Source organism: Salmo salar, chromosome 12 (genome assembly GCF_965601325.2).
Source record: "Salmo salar chromosome 12, fSalSal1, whole genome shotgun sequence".
Taxonomy (NCBI): Eukaryota; Metazoa; Chordata; class Actinopteri; order Salmoniformes; family Salmonidae; genus Salmo; species Salmo salar.
In genome coordinates, this window is record NC_138302.1 from 8,901,612 (window position 1) to 8,926,083 (window position 24,472).

Below are 24,472 nucleotides of genomic sequence, written 5' to 3' on the forward strand. Positions count from 1 at the left end.
CACTCCCACAGTCCTCTCCACCTCAAACACCTCCACTCCCACAGTGCTCTCCACCCCAAACACCTCCACCACCTCCACTCCCACCGTCCTCACTCTCTCCACTCCGACCGTCCTCTCCACCTCCTCTCACCGTCTGCACCCCAGCTCCCTCTGACCATAGATAGACCACACATTAACCACTCAACATGGTCAATACACAGACACCTTGTCCCCAGGCTCCTGAGCACAGCGCATATAAGCCTGGGATATCAATCACTCAAAATTGACCTTACTGGGAGTGACCATATAATGCTATAGGACCTACTGAATGATAATAGAGACAGACTTTCAATCGCAAATTTTTTACTGTGTTCTTGAAATATGACACTCAGAAAACAGTGTTATTGAAATATGACAACGGGAGACATTCCAGAGCAGCAATTAATCTCAGATTAAAACAAAGGGTCAGCTTCAAGGGTCCATTAAAAAAAACATTTGGTCATAAAGTGGGTCAATTTAGAAGTGGAGCGCCTGGGCCAATCTTATACGAATCAAATCCCCCTCAGATGTCCACAAGGGCATAGGTTTTAGGGGATGATTTTGGGATTGGTACAGGCTCTCTACTTTTAAGATGACCCCCCTCTACACAAACTGTTTTTTTTAAATGTTTGACAAGATCCTTTTTCAAACTGGTTGTTTTTAAATTACTTATTTTTAAATTGTTTGCTAGAATAAACAATGTCATGAATATTTGTCGAAACTGCGTTACGGACTCCAGTCAACAGATGGCGATGTGAGTTTCATGTGGTACTTCTTGCGTGACGTATAATCTAGTGGACGGGACTGGACGCTTCTTCAACGACCAACAAGGCCACTTATTCCACCATTTCGGTAGCTTGCTAGTCAACATAAAAGCGAAACATTGAAGCTCTTTAGACCATTCTTGTGTATATTAATCCGTGTTTTAAAGACAATTATGTGTACGTATTAACGTAAAAGTAATTTGCTTGTAAAAATTTACCAATTTGTCAAAAAAGGTATACCAGCACCAGGCTAGTCGCAAATGCTAACTAACTAGCTAGCTAACAAACATCCCCGACCATGAGTTCACTAAGTTATTCCCCCCCCTGCTACAGAACAGAAGCTCTGCTGGATGGAGAAAGAAGCTCTGGGTCTGAACATTGTCGTAAAAGAAGAGGAGGATATTACAGTGAAAGAAGAGGAAGAAGCTTTCAGAGTGAAAACGGAAGAAGAGGAGGCTATCACATTGAAAGAAGAAAATTATGTTACAGTGAAAGAAGAGAAAGAACCTTTTGGAGTGAAAGAGGAAGAGGGGATAGAGGCTGTCACAGTGGAAGAGGAGGTAGAAGCTTTCAGAATAAAAGAGGAAGAAGAGGATTTTACAGTCCAAGAAGTGAACGAGCCTTTTGGGGTGAAAAAGGAAGAGGGGGTAGAGGCTGTCATAATGGAAGAGGAGGTGGTAGACGCTTTCAGAATTAAAAAGGAGGAAGAGGAAGCTATCACATTGAAAAAAGAAGAGGATGTTACAGTGAAAGAAGAGAAAGAACCTTTTGGAGTAAAAGAGGAAGAGGAGGCTATCACATTAAATGAAAATGAGGATGTTATAATGGAAGAACCTTTTGGAGTGGAAGAGGAGGATATCTCAAAAGAGAAAGACGTTTTGGGAGTAAAAGAAGACGGAGATGATGAGGAGGAGCCTGAAGATCCGATTAACACCAGTGAGTACCGTCTTAAACAGGGGCACAAACTATGCAGTTGTTGAACTAATGTGTGGTTTTAAAGGGGCATTCTACTGAAGTTCTACACTTGAATATGTTGTTCAGTACTGTAGGAATTGTTAAAGGAGCAATCTGTGATTGTTCCATACATTTGGGGATTTTTAAAGTAATGATATATATGCCTTGCTCGAACTTAGACGCCTTTATTCATTATTTCATGTATTAATAAGATTGGGTCTCTGGCGTTCCATAGCAAATGCGTTGGATTCCATAGCGACCAAATCTGTATCCGTGTAGCAGCACGTGTTCCATGTCAGAATGAATATTCATAGTCAGTATGCAGTGTTTCTTTAAAAGGTCGTCCCTTACATCAACGAGCAGTGCCCAGGAAATAATTAAATCAAATTGTTAAATGCTACCACCTCCCGTGGTATACGTTTGGGCTAATAATTAATAAAAAGGGGTCTACGTTTGGGCTAATAAAGGCATATCCATGGATTCTTGGAGACTATAATGTATTAAAGCCCAATACATTTCAACTGTCGTACCCTATTTGATGGGAAACTACGTAGCGAGATAGTTAGCGAGCTAACTTTGGTCAATTCTGAATTTAACTAATTTGAATTGTTTTGCCCTTTGATTGTTAGTGTCTATCAATTCCCCATTACACAAATCACCAGTAGTAGCCTACAATTACCAATAATTTCTCATCTACAATGTTTGTTTATGGTAATTTCTGTTTAATACATTTAAAATATTATTTACAGTCGTGTACCATTGTCGGTGTGGACACGTTTGCAAGTTTTGGATTATTTCATTATATTTATGAGTTTGGTCAATTTATTAATTGTCTTGTTTGGAGCGCTCCTGTCAATGTCGACTAATGTAAATCAGACCCTTTGACTTTTGCCACATTTTATTATGTTACAGCCTTAAACCTGTTTTCACTTTGTCATTATGGGGTATTGTGTGTAGATTGATGAGGAAAATAAATAATTTAATCAATTTTAGAATAAGGCTGTAACGTAACAAAATGTGGAAAAAGGGAAGGGGTCTGAATACTTTCCCGAATGCACTGTAGTCCGGAAATAAGCCAGTATTTAGTTATATTTTCTGAGGTTTAGAGACAAAAGCACTGGTTGTCCCTTCTATTGGCATAGTTTCTAGCCAAGCACACTGGTTGTTCGAAACAGAAATGGTTGCTATGCAGGCTGGCTAACGTGCATCTCCATTGCTAGCTAGTTAACACAATCACATCAAACTCTGAAGCTGGAATGACAGCAAACCAGATGCAATTTCGTTGAACTTTTTTTCTATTAAAATTTCTTTAAATGTATCCATAATAGTGATGATGATGATTGATTTCGAGTGGCTCAGAAAAGGTTGCTCTCATCCGGTGATGTTTATTCTCTAAGGCAGGGTGTAGATCGCATTTCTAAATTGCAACATTGTTGGAGAGGCAGATAGTTTATACAAATGTTGCAAACCAAATGTTGGACTAAAAGCATGGGGTAAAAATGTCAAGATACTTTTTTCCAGTGGAGATTAGTTTATGAATTGCCTGCCTGGGCTGTGGATGCATAGAATGGAAATGTCAACAGTCAAACAGATACCAAAATGAGCAGCTAGGTCTAAAGTGCTCCTACATGGTGTAACAATACATCATGTAGATATATATAATGAACAGCTAGGTCTATACTGCTCCTACATGGTGTAACAATACATCATGTAGATGTATATAATGAACAGACTAGGTCTATACTGCTCCTACATGGTGTAACAATACATCATGTAGATGTATATAATGAACAGACTAGGTCTATACTGCTCCTACATGGTGTAACAATACATCATGTAGATATATATAATGAACAGACTAGGTCTATACTGCTCCTACATGGTGTAACAAAACATCATGTAGATGTATATAATGAACAGACTAGGTCTATACTGCTCCTACATGGTGTAACAATACATCATGTAGATGTATATAATGAACAGACTAGGTCTATACTGCTCCTGCATGGTGTAACAATACATCATGTAGATGTATATAATGAACAGACTAGGTCTATACTGCTCCTGCATGGTGTAACAATACATCATGTAGATGTATATAATGAACAGACTAGGTCTATACTGCTCCTACATGGTGTAACAATACATCATGTAGATGTATATAATGAACAGACTAGGTCTATACTGCTCCTACATGGTGTAACAATACATCATGTAGATGTATATAATGAACAGACTAGGTCTATACTGCTCCTACATGGTGTAACAATACATCATGTAGATGTATATAATGAACAGACTAGGTCTATACTGCTCCTACATGGTGTAACAATACATCATGTAGATGTATATAATGAACAGACTAGGTCTATACTGCTCCTACATGGTGTAACAATACATCATGTAGATGTATATAATGAACAGACTAGGTCTATACTGCTCCTACATGGTGTAACAATACATCATGTAGATGTATATAATGAACAGACTAGGTCTATACTGCTCCTACATGGTGTAACAATACATCATGTAGATGTATATAATGAACAGACTAGGTCTATACTGCTCCTGCATGGTGTAACAATACATCATGTAGATGTATATAATGAACAGACTAGGTCTATACTGCTCCTACATGGTGTAACAATACATCATGTAGATGTATATAATGAACAGACTAGGTCTATACTGCTCCTACATGGTGTAACAATACATCATGTAGATGTATATAATGAACAGACTAGGTCTATACTGCTCCTACATGGTGTAACAATACATCATCATGTAGATGTATATAATGAACAGACTAGGTCTATACTGCTCCTACATGGTGCAACAACACATTATGTAGATGTATATTGAACAGACTAGGTCTATACTTCTTCTACATGGTGTAACAATACATCATGTAGATGTATATGGATTGATGAGGAATTGAAAAACTGTATGGTTGAAAGAGATAGGGCAAAAGGAGTGGCTAATAAGTCTGTACATCTGACTAGTTTACTTACTGCAAATTGAGAAATTATGACTAAACTCAACAAACATAATAAACGTTATGAGGCCAAGATCAATGATATAAAGAATGATGGAAAAAAACTTTTGATTACTTTAAATGAAATTATGGGCAGAAAGACAAATTCATCACAAAACCATTTGATGTTGCCAATTATTTTAATGATTATTTCATTGACAGAGTGGGCAAACTTAGGCAGGAAATTCCCACGACAAACAGTGAGCAATTATATTCATGCATAAAAAACAAATAATGAAAGAAAAGCAGTCCAAGTTTGAATTTTGTAAAGTTAGTGGGGGAGGTGGAAAAATTGTTATCATTCAATAATGACAAACCTCCTGGCATTGACAACTTAAATGTACTGCTACTGAGGACAGTAGCTGACTCTATAGCCACTCCTATCTGTCATATTTTTAATCTGAGCCTTGAGGAAAGTCTTTGTCCTCAGGCCTGGAGGGAAGCCGAAGTAATTCCACTCCCCGAGAGTGGTAAAGCGGCCTTTACTGGTTCTAACAGCAGACCTATAAGCTTGCTGCCAGCTCTTAGCCAACTGTTGGGGGAAAAATGGTGTTTGACCAAATACAATGCTATTTCTCTGTAAACAAATTAACTTTCAGCATGCTTATAGAGAATAGAGGTTGACCGATTATGATTTTTCAAAGCCGATGCCGATTATTGGAGGACCCAAAAAATCCGATATCGATTAATCGGCCGATTTTTTTTTTTTTTTTTTTTTTTTTTTTTTTTTATTTTTTTTTTTTATAATAAAAAAAAATCTTTCTTTTAAATTGAACAATTTATTTTATTCATTTTTTGTAATAATGACAATTACAACAATACTGAATGAACACTTATTTTAACTTAATATATAATACATCAATAAAATCAATTTAGCCTCAAATAAATAATGAAACATGTTCAATTTGGTTTAAATAATGCAAAAACAAAGTGTTGGAGAAGAAAGTAAAAGTGCAATATGTGCCAAGTAAAAAAGCTAACGTTTAAGTTCCTTGCTCAGAACATGAGAACTTATGAAAGCTGGTGGTTCCTTTTAACATGAGTCTTCAATATTCCCAGGTAAGAAGTTTTAGGTTGTAGTTATTATAGGAATTATAGGACTATTTCTCTATACGATTTGTATTTCATATACCTTTGACTATTGGATTTTCTTATAGGCACTTTAGTATTGCCAGTGTAACAGTATAGCTTCCGTCCCTCTCCTCGCCCCTACCTGGGCTCGAACCAGGAACACATCGACAACAGCCACCCTCGAAGCATCATTACCCATCGCTCCACAAAAGCCGCGGCCCCTGCAGAGCAAGGGGAACAACTACTCCAAGTCTCAGAGCGAGTGACGTTTGAAACGCTATTAGCGCGCACCCCGCTATCTAGCTTGAAGTCATAAACAGTACAATGCTTGAAGCATTGCGAAGAGCTGCTGGCAAACGCACGAAAGGGCTGTTTGAATGAATGTTTACGAGCCTGCTGCTGCCTACCACAGCTCAGTCAGACTGCTCTATCAAATATCAAATCATAGACTTAATTAACATAATAACACACAGAAATACGAGCCATAGCTCATTAATATGGTCAAATCCGGAAATGATCATTTCGAAAATAAAACATTTATTCTTTCAGTGAAATACGGAACCGTTCCGTATTTTATCTAACGGGTGGCATCCATAAGTCTAAATATTGCTGTTACATTGCACAACCTTCAATGTTATGTCATAATTACGTCAAATTCTGGCAGATTAGTTCGCAACGAGCCAGGCGGCCCAAACTGTTGCATATACCCGACTCTGTGTGCAATGAACGCAAGAGAAGTGACACAATTTCCCTAGTTTAATATTGCCTGCTAACATGAATTTCTTTTAACTAAATATGCAGGTTTAAAAATATATTCTTCTGTGTATTGATTTTAAGAAAGGCATTGATGTTTATGGTTAGGTACAGTCGTGCAACGATTGTGCTTTTTTCGCAAATGCGCTTTTGTTAAATCATCCCCCGTTTGGCGAAGTCGGCTGTCTTTGTTAGGAAGAAATAGTCTTCACAGTTCGCAACGAGCCAGGCGGTCCAAACTGCTGCATATACCCTGACTCTGTTGCACAGAACGCAAGAGAAGTGACACAATTTCCCTAGTTAAAAGAAATTCATGTTAGCAGGCAATATTAACTAAATATGCAGGTTTAAAAATATATACTTGTGTATTGATTTTAAGAAAGGCGTTGATGTTTATGGTTAGGTACACAGTGGTGCAACAACAGTGCTTTTTTCGCGAATGCGCTTGTTAAATCACCCGTTTGGCAAAGTAGGCTATGATTCAATGATAAATTAACAGGCACCGCATCGATTATATGCAACGCAGGACAAGCTAGATAAACTAGTAATATCATCAACCATGTGTAGTTAACTAGTGATTATGTTAAGATTGATTGTTTTTTATAAAATAAGTTTAATACTAGCTAGCACCTTACCTTGGCTCCTTGCTGCACTCGCATAACAGGTAGTCAGCCTGCCACGCAGTCTCCTCGTGGAGTGCAATGTAATCGGCCATGATCGGTGTCCAAAAATGCCCGCACCACCCTCTGGAGAGCACTGCAGTTGCAAACGGTGCAATTGCCGTACCAGGCTGTGATACAGCCCAACAGGATGCTCTCGATGGTGCATCTGTAGAAGTTTGTCAGGGTTTTAGGGTCTTTAGCCTCCTGAGGTTGAAGAGGTGCTTTTTCGCCTTCACCACACTGTCTTTGTGAATGAACCATTTTAGGTTGTCGGTGATGTGCAAGCAAAGGAACTTAACTTTTCACCCTCGACTATGGCCCGTCGATATGGATGGGGGCATGTTCTCTCTGCTGTCTCCTGAAGTCCACGATCAGCTCCTTAGTTTTGTTGACGTTGAGGTAGAGGTTATATTCCTGGCACCACTCCGCCAGGGCCCTCACCTCCTCCCTTTAGGCTGTCTCATTGTTGCTGGTAATCAGGTCTACCACTGTTGTGTCGTCAGCAAACATGATGATTTGAGTTGGAGACGTGCGTGGCCGCGCAGTCATGGGTGAACAGGTAGTACAGGAGGGGGTATTATTATAGAATAATATTGTAACCAAAAAAGTGTTAAACAAATCAAAATATATTTTATATTTTAGGTTCTTCAAAGTAGACACGCTTTGCCTTGATGACAGCTTTGCACGCTCTTGGCTGTTGCATCAGATGACCTCACCGGATTCCAGTCCTATCAGCTAAAAACATTTGTCACGTCCCTAGTTTATACAAACCAAATGTTAGAATACTGGAAGCTAAGGGGTAATAATGTCAAAATATTTTTTCAGAGTGGAGATTAGTTTATGAATTGCCTGGCTGGGCTGATGGGACAGTGGATGTGTAGAATGGAACTGTTCAACAGGCATTACCTGTGGATCATCGTGATTAACAGCTATCAACCATTCAGCATTCAAGATCCAAATGTACCATTTTTATGAGGGATCTAGTCTGGATTAAACCTCAGTTTAATCATGTGGCGATTTCAGTTAGGGCTGTTTAAACAAATACTCTGTTTGTATTTGGCAGGAGAGAGGCCAGACTCTCACTCTGACAGCGGGAAGAGTCCTTCAGGGGAACCAGACCCAGAGTTGCCCAAACCAGCGGGACGACACCACACCTCCCATTGTGGAAAGAGTTTTAAGCGGTTATGGACACTAAAAGAGCATGGGAGAACACACACAGGAGAAAAGCCTTACCACTGCTCAGACTTTGGGAAGAGGTTTTGCCAGATAGACAGCCTGAAACGACATGAGAGAATACACTCTGGAGTGAAGCCTCATCACTGTTCCCAATGTGGAAAGAGTTTTACCCATTCAGGGAGCATGAAAAAACACCCCAAAACACACTCAGGAGAGAAGCCCTACCACTGCTCCCAGTGTAGAAAAATATTTATCAGTTTATGGCACCTGAGAACGCATGAGAGGGCACACATAGGAGAGAAGCTTTATCACTGTTCCCACTGTGGAAAGAGTTTTACCCGGTTAGGGCACCTAAGAACGCATGAGAGGGCACACACAGGAGAGAAGCCTTACCACTGTTCCCATTGTGAAAAGAGTTTTACCCGGTGGGGGAGCCTGAAAAAGCATGAGTGGATACACACGCGTGAAAAGCCCTACCAGTGCTCCTTGTGTGGAAAGAGTTTTACCCAGTTAGGAAACCTAAACCAGCATGAGAGGACACACACAGGAGAGGATAACACCTATCACTGCTCCCAGTGTGAAAAGAGTTTTACCCGGTTAAGGCATCTGAATAAGCACAAAATAATACATACACAGGAGGAGAAGACATACCACTGCTCTCAATGTGGAAAGACATTTTCCCAGTCAGAGGACCTGCAATCACATGAGAGAATAGAGAGGCTGTGTTCTGACTTATGTTTTTGATTGAGAATGTGTTCTTGTTTATGCCACACAAAACCAAATTGTATGTATGAAAGCTTTCAAAAAAAGAATAGGTCTACTTTTCATTTTTTATTGAGACCATGATCATATATAAAATCTGATTTTAACATTTTGTTTTGATTAGGAGCTTTGATTGATTGGATAGTATCAATCCTTAGATGTTCATTTTATGATTTGGATATTTCAAAATGTAAATAATTAAGTAGATTATTGGAAGTTGCATTTCTTTGTTTTAACCTTAATCTCTTGAATTTAGTTGTTTCATTGCATACATTCTTGTACCATTCATCAAGCTAAAGGTGTATGAAAATGTGATGACGTTGTTCTGATAACATTAAGTTGTTGACATGTAAAACATTCACTACCTCATAAATATTCCCATTAGTATTATTCCACCATGTCAGAGAAAACTCAGGTGCTGATTGTAAAAAGGATTTGATTAATGCAAAATATTGTGTTTGAAAAAAATAAAATGTGGAACACCAATAGATAATTATATACATCTACATGATGTATTGTTATACCATGTAGGAGCAGTATAGACCTAGTCTGTTCATTATATACATCTACATGATGTATTGTTACACCATGTAGGAGCAGTATAGACCTAGTCTGTTCATTATATACATCTACATGATGTATTGATATACCATGTAGGAGCAGTATAGACCTAGTCTGTTCATTATATACATCTACATGATGTATTGATATACCATGTAGGAGCAGTATAGACCTAGTCTGTTCATTATATACATCTACATGCAATCTGTTTTCCGCTCAGGTTATGGATGTGTTACTGCAACTTTAAAGGTTATAAATGATGTCACCATTGCCCTTGATTCTAAGCAATGTTGTGCTGCTATTTCTGTTGACTTGGCCAAAGCTTTTGATACAGTAGACCATTCCATTCTTGTGGGCCAGGTAAGGAGTATTGGTGTCTCTGAGGGCTCTTTGGCCTGGTTTGCTAACTACCTCTCTCAAAGCGTGCAGTGTATAAAGTCAGAACATTTGCTGTCTCTGCCACTGCCTGTCACCAAGGGAGTACCCCAAGGCTCGATCCTAGGCCCCACACTCTTCTCAATTTACATCAACAACAAAGCTCAGGCAGTAGGAAGCTCTGTCATCCATTTATATGCAGATGATACAGTCTTATACTCAGCTGGCCCCTCCCCGGATTTTGTGTTAAACACTCTACAACAAAGCTATCTTAGTGTCCAACAAGCTTTCTCTGCCCTTAACCTTGTTCTGAACACCTCCAAAACAAAGGTCATGTGGTTTGGTAAGAAGAATGCCCCTCTCCCCTCCGGTGTTATTACTACCTCTGAGGGTTTAGAGCTTGACGTAGTCACCTCATACAAGTACTTGGGAGTATGACTAGACGGTACACTGTCCTCCTTTCAGCACATATCAAAGCTGCAGGCTAAGGTTAAATCTCGACTTGGTTTCCTCTATTGTAATCGCTCCTCTTTCACCCCAGCTGCCAAACTAAGCCTGATTCAGATGACCATCCTACCCATGCTAGATTACAGAGACATAATTTATAGATTGGCAGGTAAGGGCGCTCTCAAGCAGCTAGATGTTTTTTACCATTCGGCCATCAGATTTGCCACCATGCTCCTTATAGGACACATCACTGCACTCTATTCTCCTCTGTAAACTGGTCATCTCTGTATACCTGGCGCAAGACCCACTGGTTGATGCTTATTTATAAAAACCCTCTTAGGCCTCACTCCCCCCTCCCCCCTATCTGACAAACCTACTGCAGCCCTCATCCTCCACATACAACACCCGTTCTGCCAGTCACATTCTGTTGAAGGTCCCCAAAGCATACACATTTCTGTGTTGACCTCTTTTCAGTTCGATGCAGCTAGCGACTGGAACAAGCTGCAACAAACACTCAAACTGGACAGTTTTATCGCCATCTCTTCATTCAAGGACTCAATCATGGACACTCTTACTGACAGTTGTGGCTGCTTCGTGTGATCTATTGTTGTCTCTACCTTCTTGCCCTTTGTGCTGTTGTCTGTGCCCAATAATGTTTGTACCATGTTTTGTGCCGCTACCATGCTGTCATGTGGTGTTGCTACCATGCTGTGTTGTCATGTGCTGCTGCCTTGCTATGTTGTTGTCTTAGGTCTCTCTTTATGTAGTTTTGTGGTGTCTCTCTTGTCGTGATGTGTTTTGTCCTATATTTTTATTTAATTTGTTTTTAATCCCAGCCCCCATCCCCGCAGAAGGCTTTTTGCCTTTTGGTAGGCCGTCACTATAAATAATAAGTTGTTATTAAAACTTCTTACGGATAGCTGTCCCGTTAACGGGACAGTTGTAAATCATGCAGCACCTTGTGTCACGATCGCAGATTTGAGAGAAATGACAAATGTCGGTACATATAAGTGTCTTATGTCGGCTGAAAGCTTAAATTCTTGTTAATATAACTGCACTGTCCAATTTGCAGTAGCTATTACTGCAAAAAAATGCCATGCTATTGTTTGAGGAGAGCTCCTAACAACAAAACACTTTTTTCACTGCGATAGTTTTGATCAATTCACCTCTGAAGGTGAAATGTGTACTTACATTCTGAAATCTTGCTCTGATTTAACATCCAAAGGGTCCCAGAGATAACATGAAGTGTTGTTTTGTTAGGTAAAATCCTTTTTCATATCCTAAAAATGTCCATATAGCATGCACGATCGATTTTGTATTTCCACTCGTTCAATTTGCAAAGATAGAAATCTGTGAAAATCTAACCCTAAACGTTGTTTCAACCAGTCAAATCACGTTCGTATGTATTCCTCAGAGATCCTAGAACATAACCAGACTTAACTATATCATTAGTGGTGTAGTATATCCTATAGAACACCATATTTGGTCAGAGAGCGATGCCTTCATGGCACGCCGATGACGCGGCCAGTCTTAATTTGATCGACTGTATCTTTATCAAATAAGCACCAATCGGGGTCAAACAAAGCTAGCTAGATAGCCAATGATTAACCTTGTGCGACAGCATGCCTTTTCCTTTTGGACAAAAATGATAAGAATATAGAGTTATGAAAACTGGTTGTTTTGCAAATGTTGAAGTTATAATATGGCTACTAATACTAGAAAAGCTCAATCAAAGTCCAAGTATACAGATTTGACGATGTTCTTGCAGAAAAATATAATATGAATGCAAATGTCTCCGTTACGATTTGCCCAAATGTACCTGGGTGACTTCACACTAAATGTCATGTAGTTCGCTCATACTTCAAGTTATCCATCTCAAACGTTGCACATACACTGATGCCATCTTGTGGACACCATCGGAATTACAACCAGAGTGATGGCTAGAACTGGGACCTTTCTTTTGCATTTCAAAGATGGTGGTAGATTTCTTTTTTTTCCCTTTTGTATTTTCTTATACCAGATCTATTGTGTTATATTCTCCTACATTCTATTCACATTTCCACAAACTTCAAAGTGTTTCCTTTCAAATGGTACCAAGAATATGCATATCCTTGCTTCAGGGCAAAACTATGAAATAACACGTATGGAATCATGTAGTAACCAAAAAAGTTTTAAACAAATCCTAATATATTTTATATTTGAGATTCTTCAAAGTAGCCACCCTTTGCCTTGATGACAGCTTTGCACACTCTTGGCATTCTCTCAACCAGCTTCACCTGGAATGCTTTTCCAACAGTCTTGAAGGAGTTCCCACATATGCTGAGCACTTGTAGGCTGCTTTTCCTTCAATCTGTGGTCCAACTCATCCCAAACCATCTCAATTGGGTTGAGGTCGGGGTGATTGTGTAGGCCCGGTCATCTGTAGGCTGCGAAAAAAATCACATGGCAGTTATCTTTCCAAGGGAATGAACTTAAATATGATTAGACAATAGTTTACTACAGTGTCTGTAAATAAACATTGCTAATGGAAATAAGTGGAGGAGAAACAAACAACTGGAGTCGGTGCAGTTAAAAAAAACTGAATTGAAAAGGAAAATGTGTGCACAGGCTACCCATGGTGAGCACACATTGTGCCTTCACGTTTTCAATAAAATATCGATTACCCATTTATTTGTTTCTGCCTGCAAATCGTCCTCTTAAAAGCTAGGCTATATCCTGTATGCCAGAGAAAGTGCAAGCGTCTGCTGTCATCATTCTGACTGCTTGTCATGCTGAAACCGGAAAGGGCCTTTCCCAAACTGTTGCCACGAAGTTGGAAGCACAGAATCGTCAAGAATGTCTTTGTATGCTATAGCATTAAGATTTCCCTTCACTGGAACTAAGGGGCCTATTCCGAACCATGAAAAACAGCCCCAGACCATTATTCCTCCGCCACCAAACTTTACAGTTGGCACTATGCACTGGGTCAGATAACGTTCCCCTGGCGTCCACAAACACAGATTTGTTCGTCGGACTGCCAGATGGTGAAGCGTGATTCAACACTCCAGAGAACATATTTCCACTGCTCCAGAGTCCAATGGCGGCGAGCTTTACACCACTCCAGCCGACGCTTGGCATTGCGAATGGTGATCTTAGGCTTGTGTGCGGCTGCTCGGCCATGGAAACCCATTTCATGAAGCTTCCGGCGAACAGTTCTTGTGCTGATGTTGCTCCCAGAGGCAGGTTGGAACTCAGTAGAGAGTGTTGCAATCGAGGACAGACAATTTTTATGGGCTACGCACTTCAGCACTCGGAAGTCCCGTTCTGTGAGCTTGTGTGGCCTACCACTTTGTGGCTGAGCCATTGTTGCTCCTAGGCGTTTCCACCTCACAATAACAGCACCTACAGTTGATCGGGCCAGCAGGGCAGAAATTTGACGAACTGACTTGTTGGAAAAGGTGGCATCCTATGACGGTATCTTGTTGAAAGTCACTGAGCTCTTCAGTAAGGCAATTCTACTGTCAATGTTTGTCTATGGAGATTGCATGGCTGTGTGCTCGATTGTATACACCTGTCAGCAAGGGGTGTGGCTGAAATAGCCGAATCCATATATTTGAAGGGGTGTCTACCTACTTTTGTATATATATAGGCTTTACAACGAAAGCAAAACATTAGATTATGTCAGCAGAGTACCCAGCCAGAAATAATCAGACACCCATTTTTCAAGCTAGCATATAATGTCACATAAACCCAAACCACAGCTAAATGCAGCACTAACCTTTCATGATCTTCATCAGATGACAATCCTAGGACATTATGTTATACATGTTTTGTTAAATCAAGTTCATATTTATATCAAAAACCAGCTTTTTACATTAGCATGTGACGTTCAGAACTAGCAAACTTCCGGTGAATTTACTAAATTACTCACGATAAACGTTCACAAAAAACATAACAATTATTTTAAGAATTATAGATACAGAACTCCTTTATGCACTCGCTATGTCCGATTTTAAAATAGCTTTTCGGTGAAAGCACATTTTGCAATATTCTGAGTAGATAGCCCGGCATCACAGGGCTAGCTATTTAGACACCCACCAAGTTTAGCCCTCACCAAAGTCAGATTTACTATAAGAAAAATGTTATTACCTTTGCTGTTCTTCGTCAGAATGCACTCCCAGGACTTCTACTTCAATAACAAATGTTGGTTTGGTTCAAAATAATCCTAGTTATATCCAAATAGCGGCGTTTTGTTCGTGCGTACAAGACACTATCCGAAAGGGTAAAGAAGGGTGACGCGCCCGACGCGTTTCGTGACAAAAAAATTCTAAATATTCCATTACCGTACTTAGAAGCATGTCAACCGCTGTTTAAAATACATTTTTATGCCATTTTTCTCGTAAAAAAGCGATAATATTCCGACCGGGAAACCGTGTTTTAGTACAAAGAGAGAGAAAATAAAAACATGGGGTCGCCTCGTGCACGCGCCTCAGTCTCATTGTCCTCTGATAGACCACTTACCAAAGGCGCTAATGTTTTTCAGCCAGGGGCTGCCTCGACATCATTCAGCTTTTTCCCGGGTTCTGAGAGCCTGTGGGAGCCGTAGGAAGTGTCACGTTACAGCAAAGATCCTAAGTTTTCAATAAAAAGAGTCAAGAAGCCCAAGGAATGGTCAGAGAGGGCACTTCCTGTACAGAATCTTCTCAGGTTTTTGCCTGCCATACGAGTTCTGTTATACTCACAGACACCATTCAAACAGTTTTAGAAAGTTTAGGGTGTTTTCTATCCAAAGCCAATAATTATATGCATATTCTAGTTTCTGGGCAGTAGTAATAACCAGTTAAATCGGGTACGTTTTTTATCCGGCCGTGCAAATACTGCCCCCTACCCTCAACAGGATATATATATGTTGTTATTTTGAAATTACTTATGATCAATGATGTGTAGAAACCCTGGATTACTGACAGGGGGCGCTGTATTGCAGACACTGCGCAGCCATCTTGGTACGCCTCAGTTGTAAAAAAATAATATTTTGGAAGCTATAGAATTGCATTCATTAATGTCTACATTCGTTTTTGACACATTTATTCAAGTACAGACACCTGAATTGATACTTTTAAATTATATTATGTGAGCAAAATATACAAATATATATTTTTAAACAATTATAAAAAAAAATTCCATAACGCATTTGTTTTGAGAGTACTAATGTTTTGGAGTTCCCACTCCAAAAGGCTTTCGGAGCCATCATCGACTCAGTGGGTTTTGTCCAACATGTCTCCGGACCTACTCACTGCCACAGTCATACTCTGGACCTAGTTTTGTCCCGTGGAATAATATACACTGCTCAAAAAATAAAGGGAACACTTAAACAACACATCCTAGATCTGAATGAAAGAAATAATCTTATTAAATACTTTTTTCTTTACATAGTTGAATGTGCTGACAACAAAATCACACAAAAATAATCAATGGAAATCCAATTTATCAACCCATGGAGGTCTGGATTTGGAGTCACACTCAAAATTAAAGTGGAAAACCACTACAGGCTGATCCAACTTTGATGTAATGTCCTTAAAACAAGTCAAAATGAGGCTCAGTAGTGTGTGTGGCCTCCACGTGCCTGTATGACCTCCCTACAACGCCTGGGCATGCTCCTGATGAGGTGGCGGATGGTCTCCTGAGAGATCTCCTCCCAGACCTGGACTAAAGCATCCGCCAACTCCTGGACAGTCTGTGGTGCAACGTGGCATTGGTGGATGGAGCGAGACATGATGTCCCAGATGTGCTCAATTGGATTCAGGTCTAGGGAACGGGCGGGCCAGTCCATAGCATCAATGCCTTCCTCTTGCAGGAACTGCTGACACACTCCAGCCACATGAGGTCTAGCATTGTCTTGCATTAGGAGGAACCCGGGGCCAACCGCACCAGCATATGGTTTCACAAGGGGTCTGAGGATCTCATCTCGGTACCTAATGGCAGTCAGGCTACCTCTGGCGAGCACATGGAGGGCTGTGCGGCCCCCCAAAGAAATGCCACCCCACACCATGACTGACCCACCGCCGAACCGGTCATGCTGGAGGATGTTGCAGGCAGCAGAACGTTCTCCACGGCGTCTCCAGACTCTGTCACGTCTGTCACGTGCTCAGTGTGAACCTGCTTTCATCTGTGAAGAGCACAGGGCGCCAGTGGCGAATTTGCCAATCTTGGTGTTCTCTGGCAAATGCCAAACGTCCTGCACGGTGTTGGGCTGTAAGCACAACCCCCACCTGTGGACGTCGGGCCCTCATACCACCCTCATGGAGTCTGTTTCTGACCATTTGAGCAGACACATGCACATTTGTGGCCTGCTGGAGGTCATTTTGCAGGGCTCTGGCAGTGCTCCTCCTGCTCCTCCTTGCACAAAGGCGGAGGTAGCGGTCCTGCTGCTGGGTTGTTGCCCTCCTATGGCCTCCTACACGTCTCCTGATGTACTGGCCTGTCTCCTGGTAGCGCCTCCATGCTCTGGACACTACGCTGACAGACACAGCAAACCTTCTTGCCACAGCTCGCATTGATGTGCCATCCTGGATGAGCTGCACTACCTGAGCCACTTGTGTGGGTTGTAGACTCCGTCTCATGCTACCACTAGAGTGAAAGCACCGCCAGCATTCAAAAGTGACCAAAACATCAGCCAGGAAGCATAGGAACTGAGAAGTGGTCCGTGGTCACCACCTGCTGAACCACTCCTTTATTGGGGGTGTCTTGCTTATTGCCTATAATTTCCACCTGTTGTCTATTCCATTTGCACAACAGCATGCAAAATGTATTGTCAATCAGTGTTGCTTCCTAAGTGGACAGTTTGATTTCACAGAAGTGTGATTGACTTGGAGTTACACTGTGTTGTTTAAGTGTTCCCTTTATTTTTTTGAGCAGTATATATTGATTATCTTAATGTTTTTCCTCATAATCCTGGACTATCGGACCACCATTTTATTACGTTTTCAATCGCAACAAATAATCTGCTCAGACCCCAACCAAGGATCATCAAAAGCCGTGCTATTCATTCTCGGACAACCCAAAGATTCCTAGATCCCCTTCCAGACTCCCTCCAACTACCCAAGGACGTCAGAGTTCAACAGTCGGTTAACTAAATTTAACCTTGCGTAATACTCTAGATGCATTCGCACCCTTAAAAACAAAAAAACATTTTTCATAAGAAACTAGCTCCCTGGTATTCAGAAAATACCCGAGCTCTGAAGCAAGCTTCCAGAAAATTGGAACGGAAGTGGCGCTACACCAAACTGAAAGTATTCCGATTACCTTGGAAAGACAGTACCGTACAGTATCGAAGAGCCCTCACTGCTGCTCGATCGTTCTATTTTTCCCACTTAATTGAAGAGAAAAATAACAATCCCAAATGTATTGTTTATACTGTTGCAAAGCTAACTAAAAAGCAGCATTCCTCAAGAGAGGATGGCTTTCACTTCGGCAGTGATAAATTCATGAACGTCTTTGACGAAAAGAGCTAGCTAGCTAGCAAACATCCACAACCATGAGCTCAATAATAAACGACTCGCCTACTAAAGAGGTCTGCTGGACGGAAAAATAATCTCTGGGACTGAATATTGTCGTGGAAGAGGAGAAGATGACTGTCACAGTCAAAGAAGACGATAAAAAAGCTTTCGGAATGAAAGAAGAACAGGAGAAAGATATCACATTAAAAGAAGAAGAGGAGGAGAAAGATATCACATTGAAAGAAGATGATGTTACAGTGAAAGAAGAGGAAGAAGCTTTCAGGGTGGAAGAGGAAGAGGATGTTTTAGCGAAGGAAGAAGAGGACGTTTTTGGGGTGAAAGAAGAGGGGGAGACTGGAGATCTGATTAACACCAGTGAGTATTGTCTTAAAAACTAGGGCACAAATTCTGCAGTTGTTGAACTAATGTGTGGTTTTAGAGGGGCATTCTACTGAAGTTCTACACTTGAATAATTTATTTTGTACTGTAGAAATTGTTAAAGCTACAAAGACTGGGGGCCACCAATAAAAGTTAAACAATGAAAAACAGCGTCTCTACAAGGAGAAGGAGAAAGCCAAGATTAGAGAAAAGGCCTGGAATATAAAAACTGCAGAGAGGAAATGCACTGCCAGATCAGCCAAGGCTGAGGCAGTCGAGGAAGACGCAGAGACCGAAGATAGGGAATGGAAAGTCCCAAGGAGGAGGCTGAAGTTGTTTAACATGCACGTAATAACAGACATCTCTGAATATCTCTTTCTCTAGTGCTTTGTTCGATCTCAATACTCAACATCTCATGAGAAGAAAATTACGATTTCAAAAAAAAACATGATTTGAAAATCTCAATGGTGTTATTAGTTTTTTTTAGTTTTAGTTTTGTTGTAAAGTCCTGTCTTATTTTGTGACATTTGGTTGAAATCTTGCCTTTCGGTTTCTTTTCAAATAATGAACAGGAGAGAATCAAGACAGGGAAGGATCATTTTGATCAGGCTTAAATGTTCTATTGTTCTATTGGCCACGGGTGATTGAATTTAAGCAGTCAGGCACTCAAACCCCTGTATTATCGTCAATACCTCACAACTAAGGGCTGTCCATAGCCCTTTACACTCGCACCCGTGTACCAATTAAAAAAAAAATCAGATTTGGACACTGATAATCTCCTAAATTGGAAGACGGCGGCTGTACAGTAACATGCTATACATGACGTACGTCGGAGCTCAGGCTCTCCGCTTCACAGCTCTGTGAATGGGTTTAGAATGACAGCCGTTCTGAACTGGAGCACTGCGCGACAAGAAGTTGCCCCCATCCCTCCAGCTGATTGGACAACTTTTGCTAATGTTTTGTTGTCTTGAGTGAGGGAAATGCTGTACATTATGAGTACTCTATGTATTTTGAAAGATGAGACGTTGAGGATTATAATAAATGCCGCTTTGATGCCACACAATGTAAACCAAAACACCCGTGAGTCCAAAATGCGCACTTCAAAATGTCCATATCATAAAACTTGTGTATTGTACAGTTACAAGACGACATGGTGTTAATACCCTGGGTTGTCCTGAACAGAATGAATGAACATTACCGGTCGGCCATATTGGCACTCGCCAGTAGGAGCAGTCCTCCATAGGAATGAATGAAATTCTACAGAATGTTCAAGAAAATCTCCCGCAGACAACACATCTGAATGCACTCATGACTCCATTCTATGCCCACCAACATTACCATCTGCTTCTCTGAATTGCCTTGTGAAAGCCGAACACTGTAAGATCGTATTTTAGTCATTTAGCTTGTCATGTTGGCAATAGAACAAGGGTACCAGTACCAAGTCCATGTGCAGGGGTATGAGGTAATAACTTAGTTATATACACGGGGTACGAGGTAATAACTTAGTTATATACATGGGGTACGAGTACCGAGTCCATGTGCAGGGGTACGAGGTAATAACTTAGTTATATACATGGGGTACGAGTACCGAGTCCATGTGCAGGGGTACGAGGTAATAACTTAGTTATATACATGGGGTACGAGTACCGAGTCCATGTGCAGGGGTACGAGGTAATAACTTAGTTATATACATGGGGTACGAGTACCGAGTCCATGTGCAGGGGTACGAGGTAATAACTTAGTTATATACACGGGGTACGAGGTAATAACTTAGTTATATACATGGGGTACGAGTACCGAGTCCATGTGCAGGGGTACGAGGTAATAACTTAGTTATATACATGGGGTACGAGTACCGAGTCCATGTGTAGGGGTACGAGGTAATTGAGGTAGATATGTACATGTAGGTAAGGATAAAGTGACTAGGCAACAGGATAGATAATAAACAGTAACAGCAGCGTGATGAGTCAAAAGAGTCAATGCAGATAGTCCAGGTAGCTATTGGTTAGCTACTTAACTACTTAGCAGTCTTATGGCTTGGGGGTAGAAGTTGTTCAGGGTCCTGTTGGTTCCAGACATGGTGCATCGGTACCGCTTGGGTGCAGTAACAGAAAGAACAGTCTATGATTTGGGTGGCTGGAGTCTTTGACAATTTTTAGGGCCTTCCTCTGACACCGCCTGGTATAGAGGTCCTGGATGGCAGGGAGCTCGGCCCCAGTGATGTGCTGGGCCGTAGGCACTACCCTCTGTAGCATTTACCCTCTATTTAATTGTGTAAAGGCAGGATGCAGGGCTGTGTTCCAAACAAAACAATTACAAGTGTGCTTGCTTTAGTTCCTGAATGGCACAACTAGAAAAACTCAAAAAAGCACCTTATAGCGGAAGACTTCTTTGAGTGATAAAAGTGCATTGAAATGACTTAGGAACTGTGCCCAGTTTAGAGAGGTGTGTGTCCACTTGGAGACACCAGTTAGACCTCTCACTCAAACGCTGTCATTTTTGTTTTATCTTGTACCTACCCCAAATTCAGATTTTGTTATCAACAAATGCAGCGAAAAGTACAGTAAATGTAAAATGCACATGAAATATTCAGTCAGTCTTCTCAGGAGAATTGCTGTCCTCACCCTTAGTCTAATAATTTTCCCCATATCTCCAAACTGTTCCTTTTTAATTGCTATCATGGTTATGCATTCCATATTTCTTTTGTAAGAAACCTGTCAGTTTAGCCCTGTCCATATAGGCCAATTCCCATGAGTGTAAAGGGTTAAGCATGATTTGTGTAAGGAGTTAAGTATGACATGGGTAAGGGGTTACGCATGACGTGGTTGAGAGGTTACGCGTTACGTGGGTGAGGGGTTACGCGTTACGTGGGTGAGGGGTTACGCGTGACGTGGGTGAGGGGTTACGCGTGACGTGGGTGAGGGGTTACGCGTGACGTGGGTGAGGGTGACATGGGTGAGGGGTTATGTGGGTGAGGGGTTACGCGTGACGTGGGTGAGGGGTGACGTGGGTGAGGGGTTACGCGTGACGTGGGTGAGGGCTTACGCGTGACGTGGGTGAGGGGTTAAGCGTGACGTGGAGAGGAGCGCCAGGAAACAGCCGTTAAGAGTGTGTTATTCATAGTGATCCACAGGGCTGAGGGCCTTGTTGCATTTGTAAAATGGTTATTATTATATTATTTATAAAATTGCAACATTGTTGCGGAGGTCTGAGATAGCGAAGTTGATATAAATCTGCTCCATTGCAAACCAAATGTTAGGCTGGAAGCATGGGTTTAAAATGTCCATATGTTTTTTTTTCAGTGGAGATTAGTTTATAAATTGCCTGGCTGGGCTGTGGGACAGTGGATGTGTAGGTTTAATTCAAATGGAACTGTTAACAGGTATTACTAGTGGATTATTGTGAATAACTAAGAGCTATCAACCAATCAGCATCCAGGATCCAAACTAACCTTTTTATAATGAGGGACCTACTGTAGTCTGGATTAAACTTCATAGACAGTTTTATCATGTGAAGATTTTATTCAGGTCTCTCTGTTTAACCAAATACTCTGTTTGTCTTTGACAGGAGAGAGACCAGACTCTCACTCTGACAGCAGGAAGAGTCCTTCAGAGGAACCAGACCCAGAGACGTCCAAACCAGCAGGACCACACCAATGCTCCCAGTGTGGAAAGAGATTTATCCGCATAGGGCATCTGAAAGAACATAAGAGAACACACACTGGGGAGAAGCCTTATCACTGCTCCCAGTGTGGAAAGGGTTTTGGACACTCTGGGTATTTAAAAGTGCATAAAAGAAAACACACTGGAGAGAAGCCGTATCACTGCTCCCAGTGTGATAATACATTTTTCTCTTCAGGGAACCTGAAATCACATGAGAGAACACACTCTCTAGAGAGGCAATTTGAAAGCTCCCAGTGTGGAAAGAGATTTATTCAGTCATCACATCTGAAAGATCATCAGAGAATACACACAGGAGAAAAAACGTTCCAATGCTCTCAGTGTGGAAAGGGTTTTACTTGGGTAGGGAGCCTGAAAGCACATGAGATGAAACACAGCCTTTTCAGTGCTTTCAGTGTGGAAAAAGTTTTACCCGGTTAGGGAACTTAAAACTCATGAGGTGACACATAGGAGAGAAGCCTTTCCACTGCTCCCTGTGTGGAAAAAGTTTTACCCATTTATGGAACCTGAAAATGCATGAGAGGACACACAAAGGAGAGAAGCCTCACCTCTGCTCCCAGTGTGGAAAGGGTTTTGTTCAGTTAGTGCACCTAAAAAAAACATCTAAGGACACACACAGGAGAGTAGCCTCACATCTGCACCCAGTGTGGAAAGGGTTTTGTTCAGTTAAGTGGCCTGAAAGAGCATGAGAGAGAATACATAGAGATTTTAATGAGCAGGGAAAGCGTCATTCCGGCAGGACATATGTAGGCTGAACAGTAGGACATAGGACAGGTAGAGGCTGCTGAACAGTAGGATATAGGACCGATACAGGCTGCTGAACAGTAGGACATAGGACAGATGAAGGCTGAACAGTAGGACATAGGACAGGTAGAGGCTGCTGAACAGTAGGACATAGGACAGATGGAGGCTGAACAGTAGGATATAGGACCGATACAGGCTGCTGAACAGTAGGACATAGGACAGATGAAGGCTGAACAGTAGGACATAGGACAGGTAGAGGCTGCTGAACAGTAGGACATAGGACAGATGAAGGCTGAACAGTAGGACATAGGACAGGTAGAGGCTGCTGAACAGTAGGACAGATGAAGGCTGAACAGTAGGACATAGGACAGGTAGAGGCTGCTGAACAGTAGGACATAGGACAGATGAAGGCTGAACAGTAGGACATAGGACAGGTAGAGGCTGCTGAACAGTAGGACATAGGACATATGAAGGCTGAACAGTAGGACATAGGACAGGTAGAGGCTGCTGAACAGTAGGACATAGGACAGATGAAGGCTGAACAGTAGGACATAGGACAGGTAGAGGCTGCTGAACAGTAGGACATAGGACAGGTAGAGGCTGCTGAACAGTAGGACATAGGACAGATGAAGGCTGAACAGTAGGACATAGGACAGGTAGAGGCTGCTGAACAGTAGGACATAGGACAGATATAGGCCTCTGAACAGTGGAACATAGGACAGATGTACTGATTTTCCAGTGTTATTCATACAGCATGTATTACAGTGTATCGTGTTTGACTTCACAAAATGCATTTCCATGTAAATGGACAATAAAGTATATAATTTTTGCAATTGGAATTACTTTCTGAATTGAAATGGAATTGACCCCAACCCTGGTTTTGACTGAGAATGTCTGTTTATGCCCCTTTAAAATCTAATTGTACATATGAAATCATACTCAAAAATAGGACTACATTTGTTTTTATTTTTTTTATCTTTAGACATGATCATATCAAACAGACCTTTGGTTCATATACTAGTTCAGGTATTTCTATTACTTTTCAATACATTTCAAAACAAGTGTTAAGATTACCATTATTTGAAAAAACAAGTAATTGAAAATTGGAATGCATTTGAAAATACCACTTGGAAAGTATTGGCATGTATTTACAATTACTTCAAATACATATTGTTTTAAGTATTTGAAGTACAGTACTTTCAAATAAATATTTGAATTATTTGGATGTATTTAAAATAGTTGTTCATGTAAAAACAGCTTAACATGTCAGGTCTTATTTCACCCTGTAATCACAGCTGGGCCCTGCGTATACATGTTTACACATTCAGTTTAGGTACAATGATTAAGAAATTACACAAGACAAACAAAAACATCACAGATAACACACAAAAAATACAGCTGCAGATTGTTACATTTACACATAGGTTATTCCCCTAATAGCACAAGAACTTGCATTACCCGAAGCAGTTACAAGCAATACAAAATAAAAATTCTCCAATAAATGTTTAAAATGGGCAAGGGGGACAAGAGACTCAAGTTTAAGTTTAGTCTGCAAGCTATTCCATAAGCAAGGAGCGTAACAGGAAAAGGCAGCCATACCCAACTCTGTGGAGATCAC

General features: G+C 41.0%; 1 protein-coding gene across 2 annotated transcripts; it reads left to right on the plus strand.

Annotated features, from left to right (window-relative positions):
* Nucleotides 1–830: 830 nt before the first annotated feature.
* LOC106564042 (uncharacterized) lies at nucleotides 831–23,687 on the plus strand. 2 transcript variants are annotated; one of them, XM_014130020.3, is made up of 2 exons: nucleotides 831–1,718; nucleotides 21,998–23,687. In XM_014130020.3, exons 1-2 carry the CDS (start codon nucleotides 1,133–1,135, stop codon nucleotides 22,528–22,530), a joined length of 1,119 nt encoding a protein of 372 aa, XP_013985495.3. In that variant the 5' UTR covers nucleotides 831–1,132; the 3' UTR covers nucleotides 22,531–23,687. The 2 variants fall into 2 exon arrangements, with proteins under 2 accessions (XP_013985495.3, XP_013985494.3); XM_014130019.3 differs by lacking the exon at nucleotides 21,998–23,687 and adding an exon at nucleotides 8,320–15,468.
* Nucleotides 23,688–24,472: the final 785 nt, after the last annotated feature.

Bases quoted from the DNA above. Each gene is read 5' to 3' on its own strand.
- LOC106564042 (XM_014130019.3), top strand. From the start codon at position 1,133: ATGGAGAAAGAAGCTCTGGGTCTGAACATTGTCGTAAAAGAAGAGGAG. The intron at 1,719-8,319 runs GTGAGTACCGTC...TGTATTTGGCAG, and splicing joins TGAAGATCCGATTAACACCA to GAGAGAGGCCAGACTCTCAC.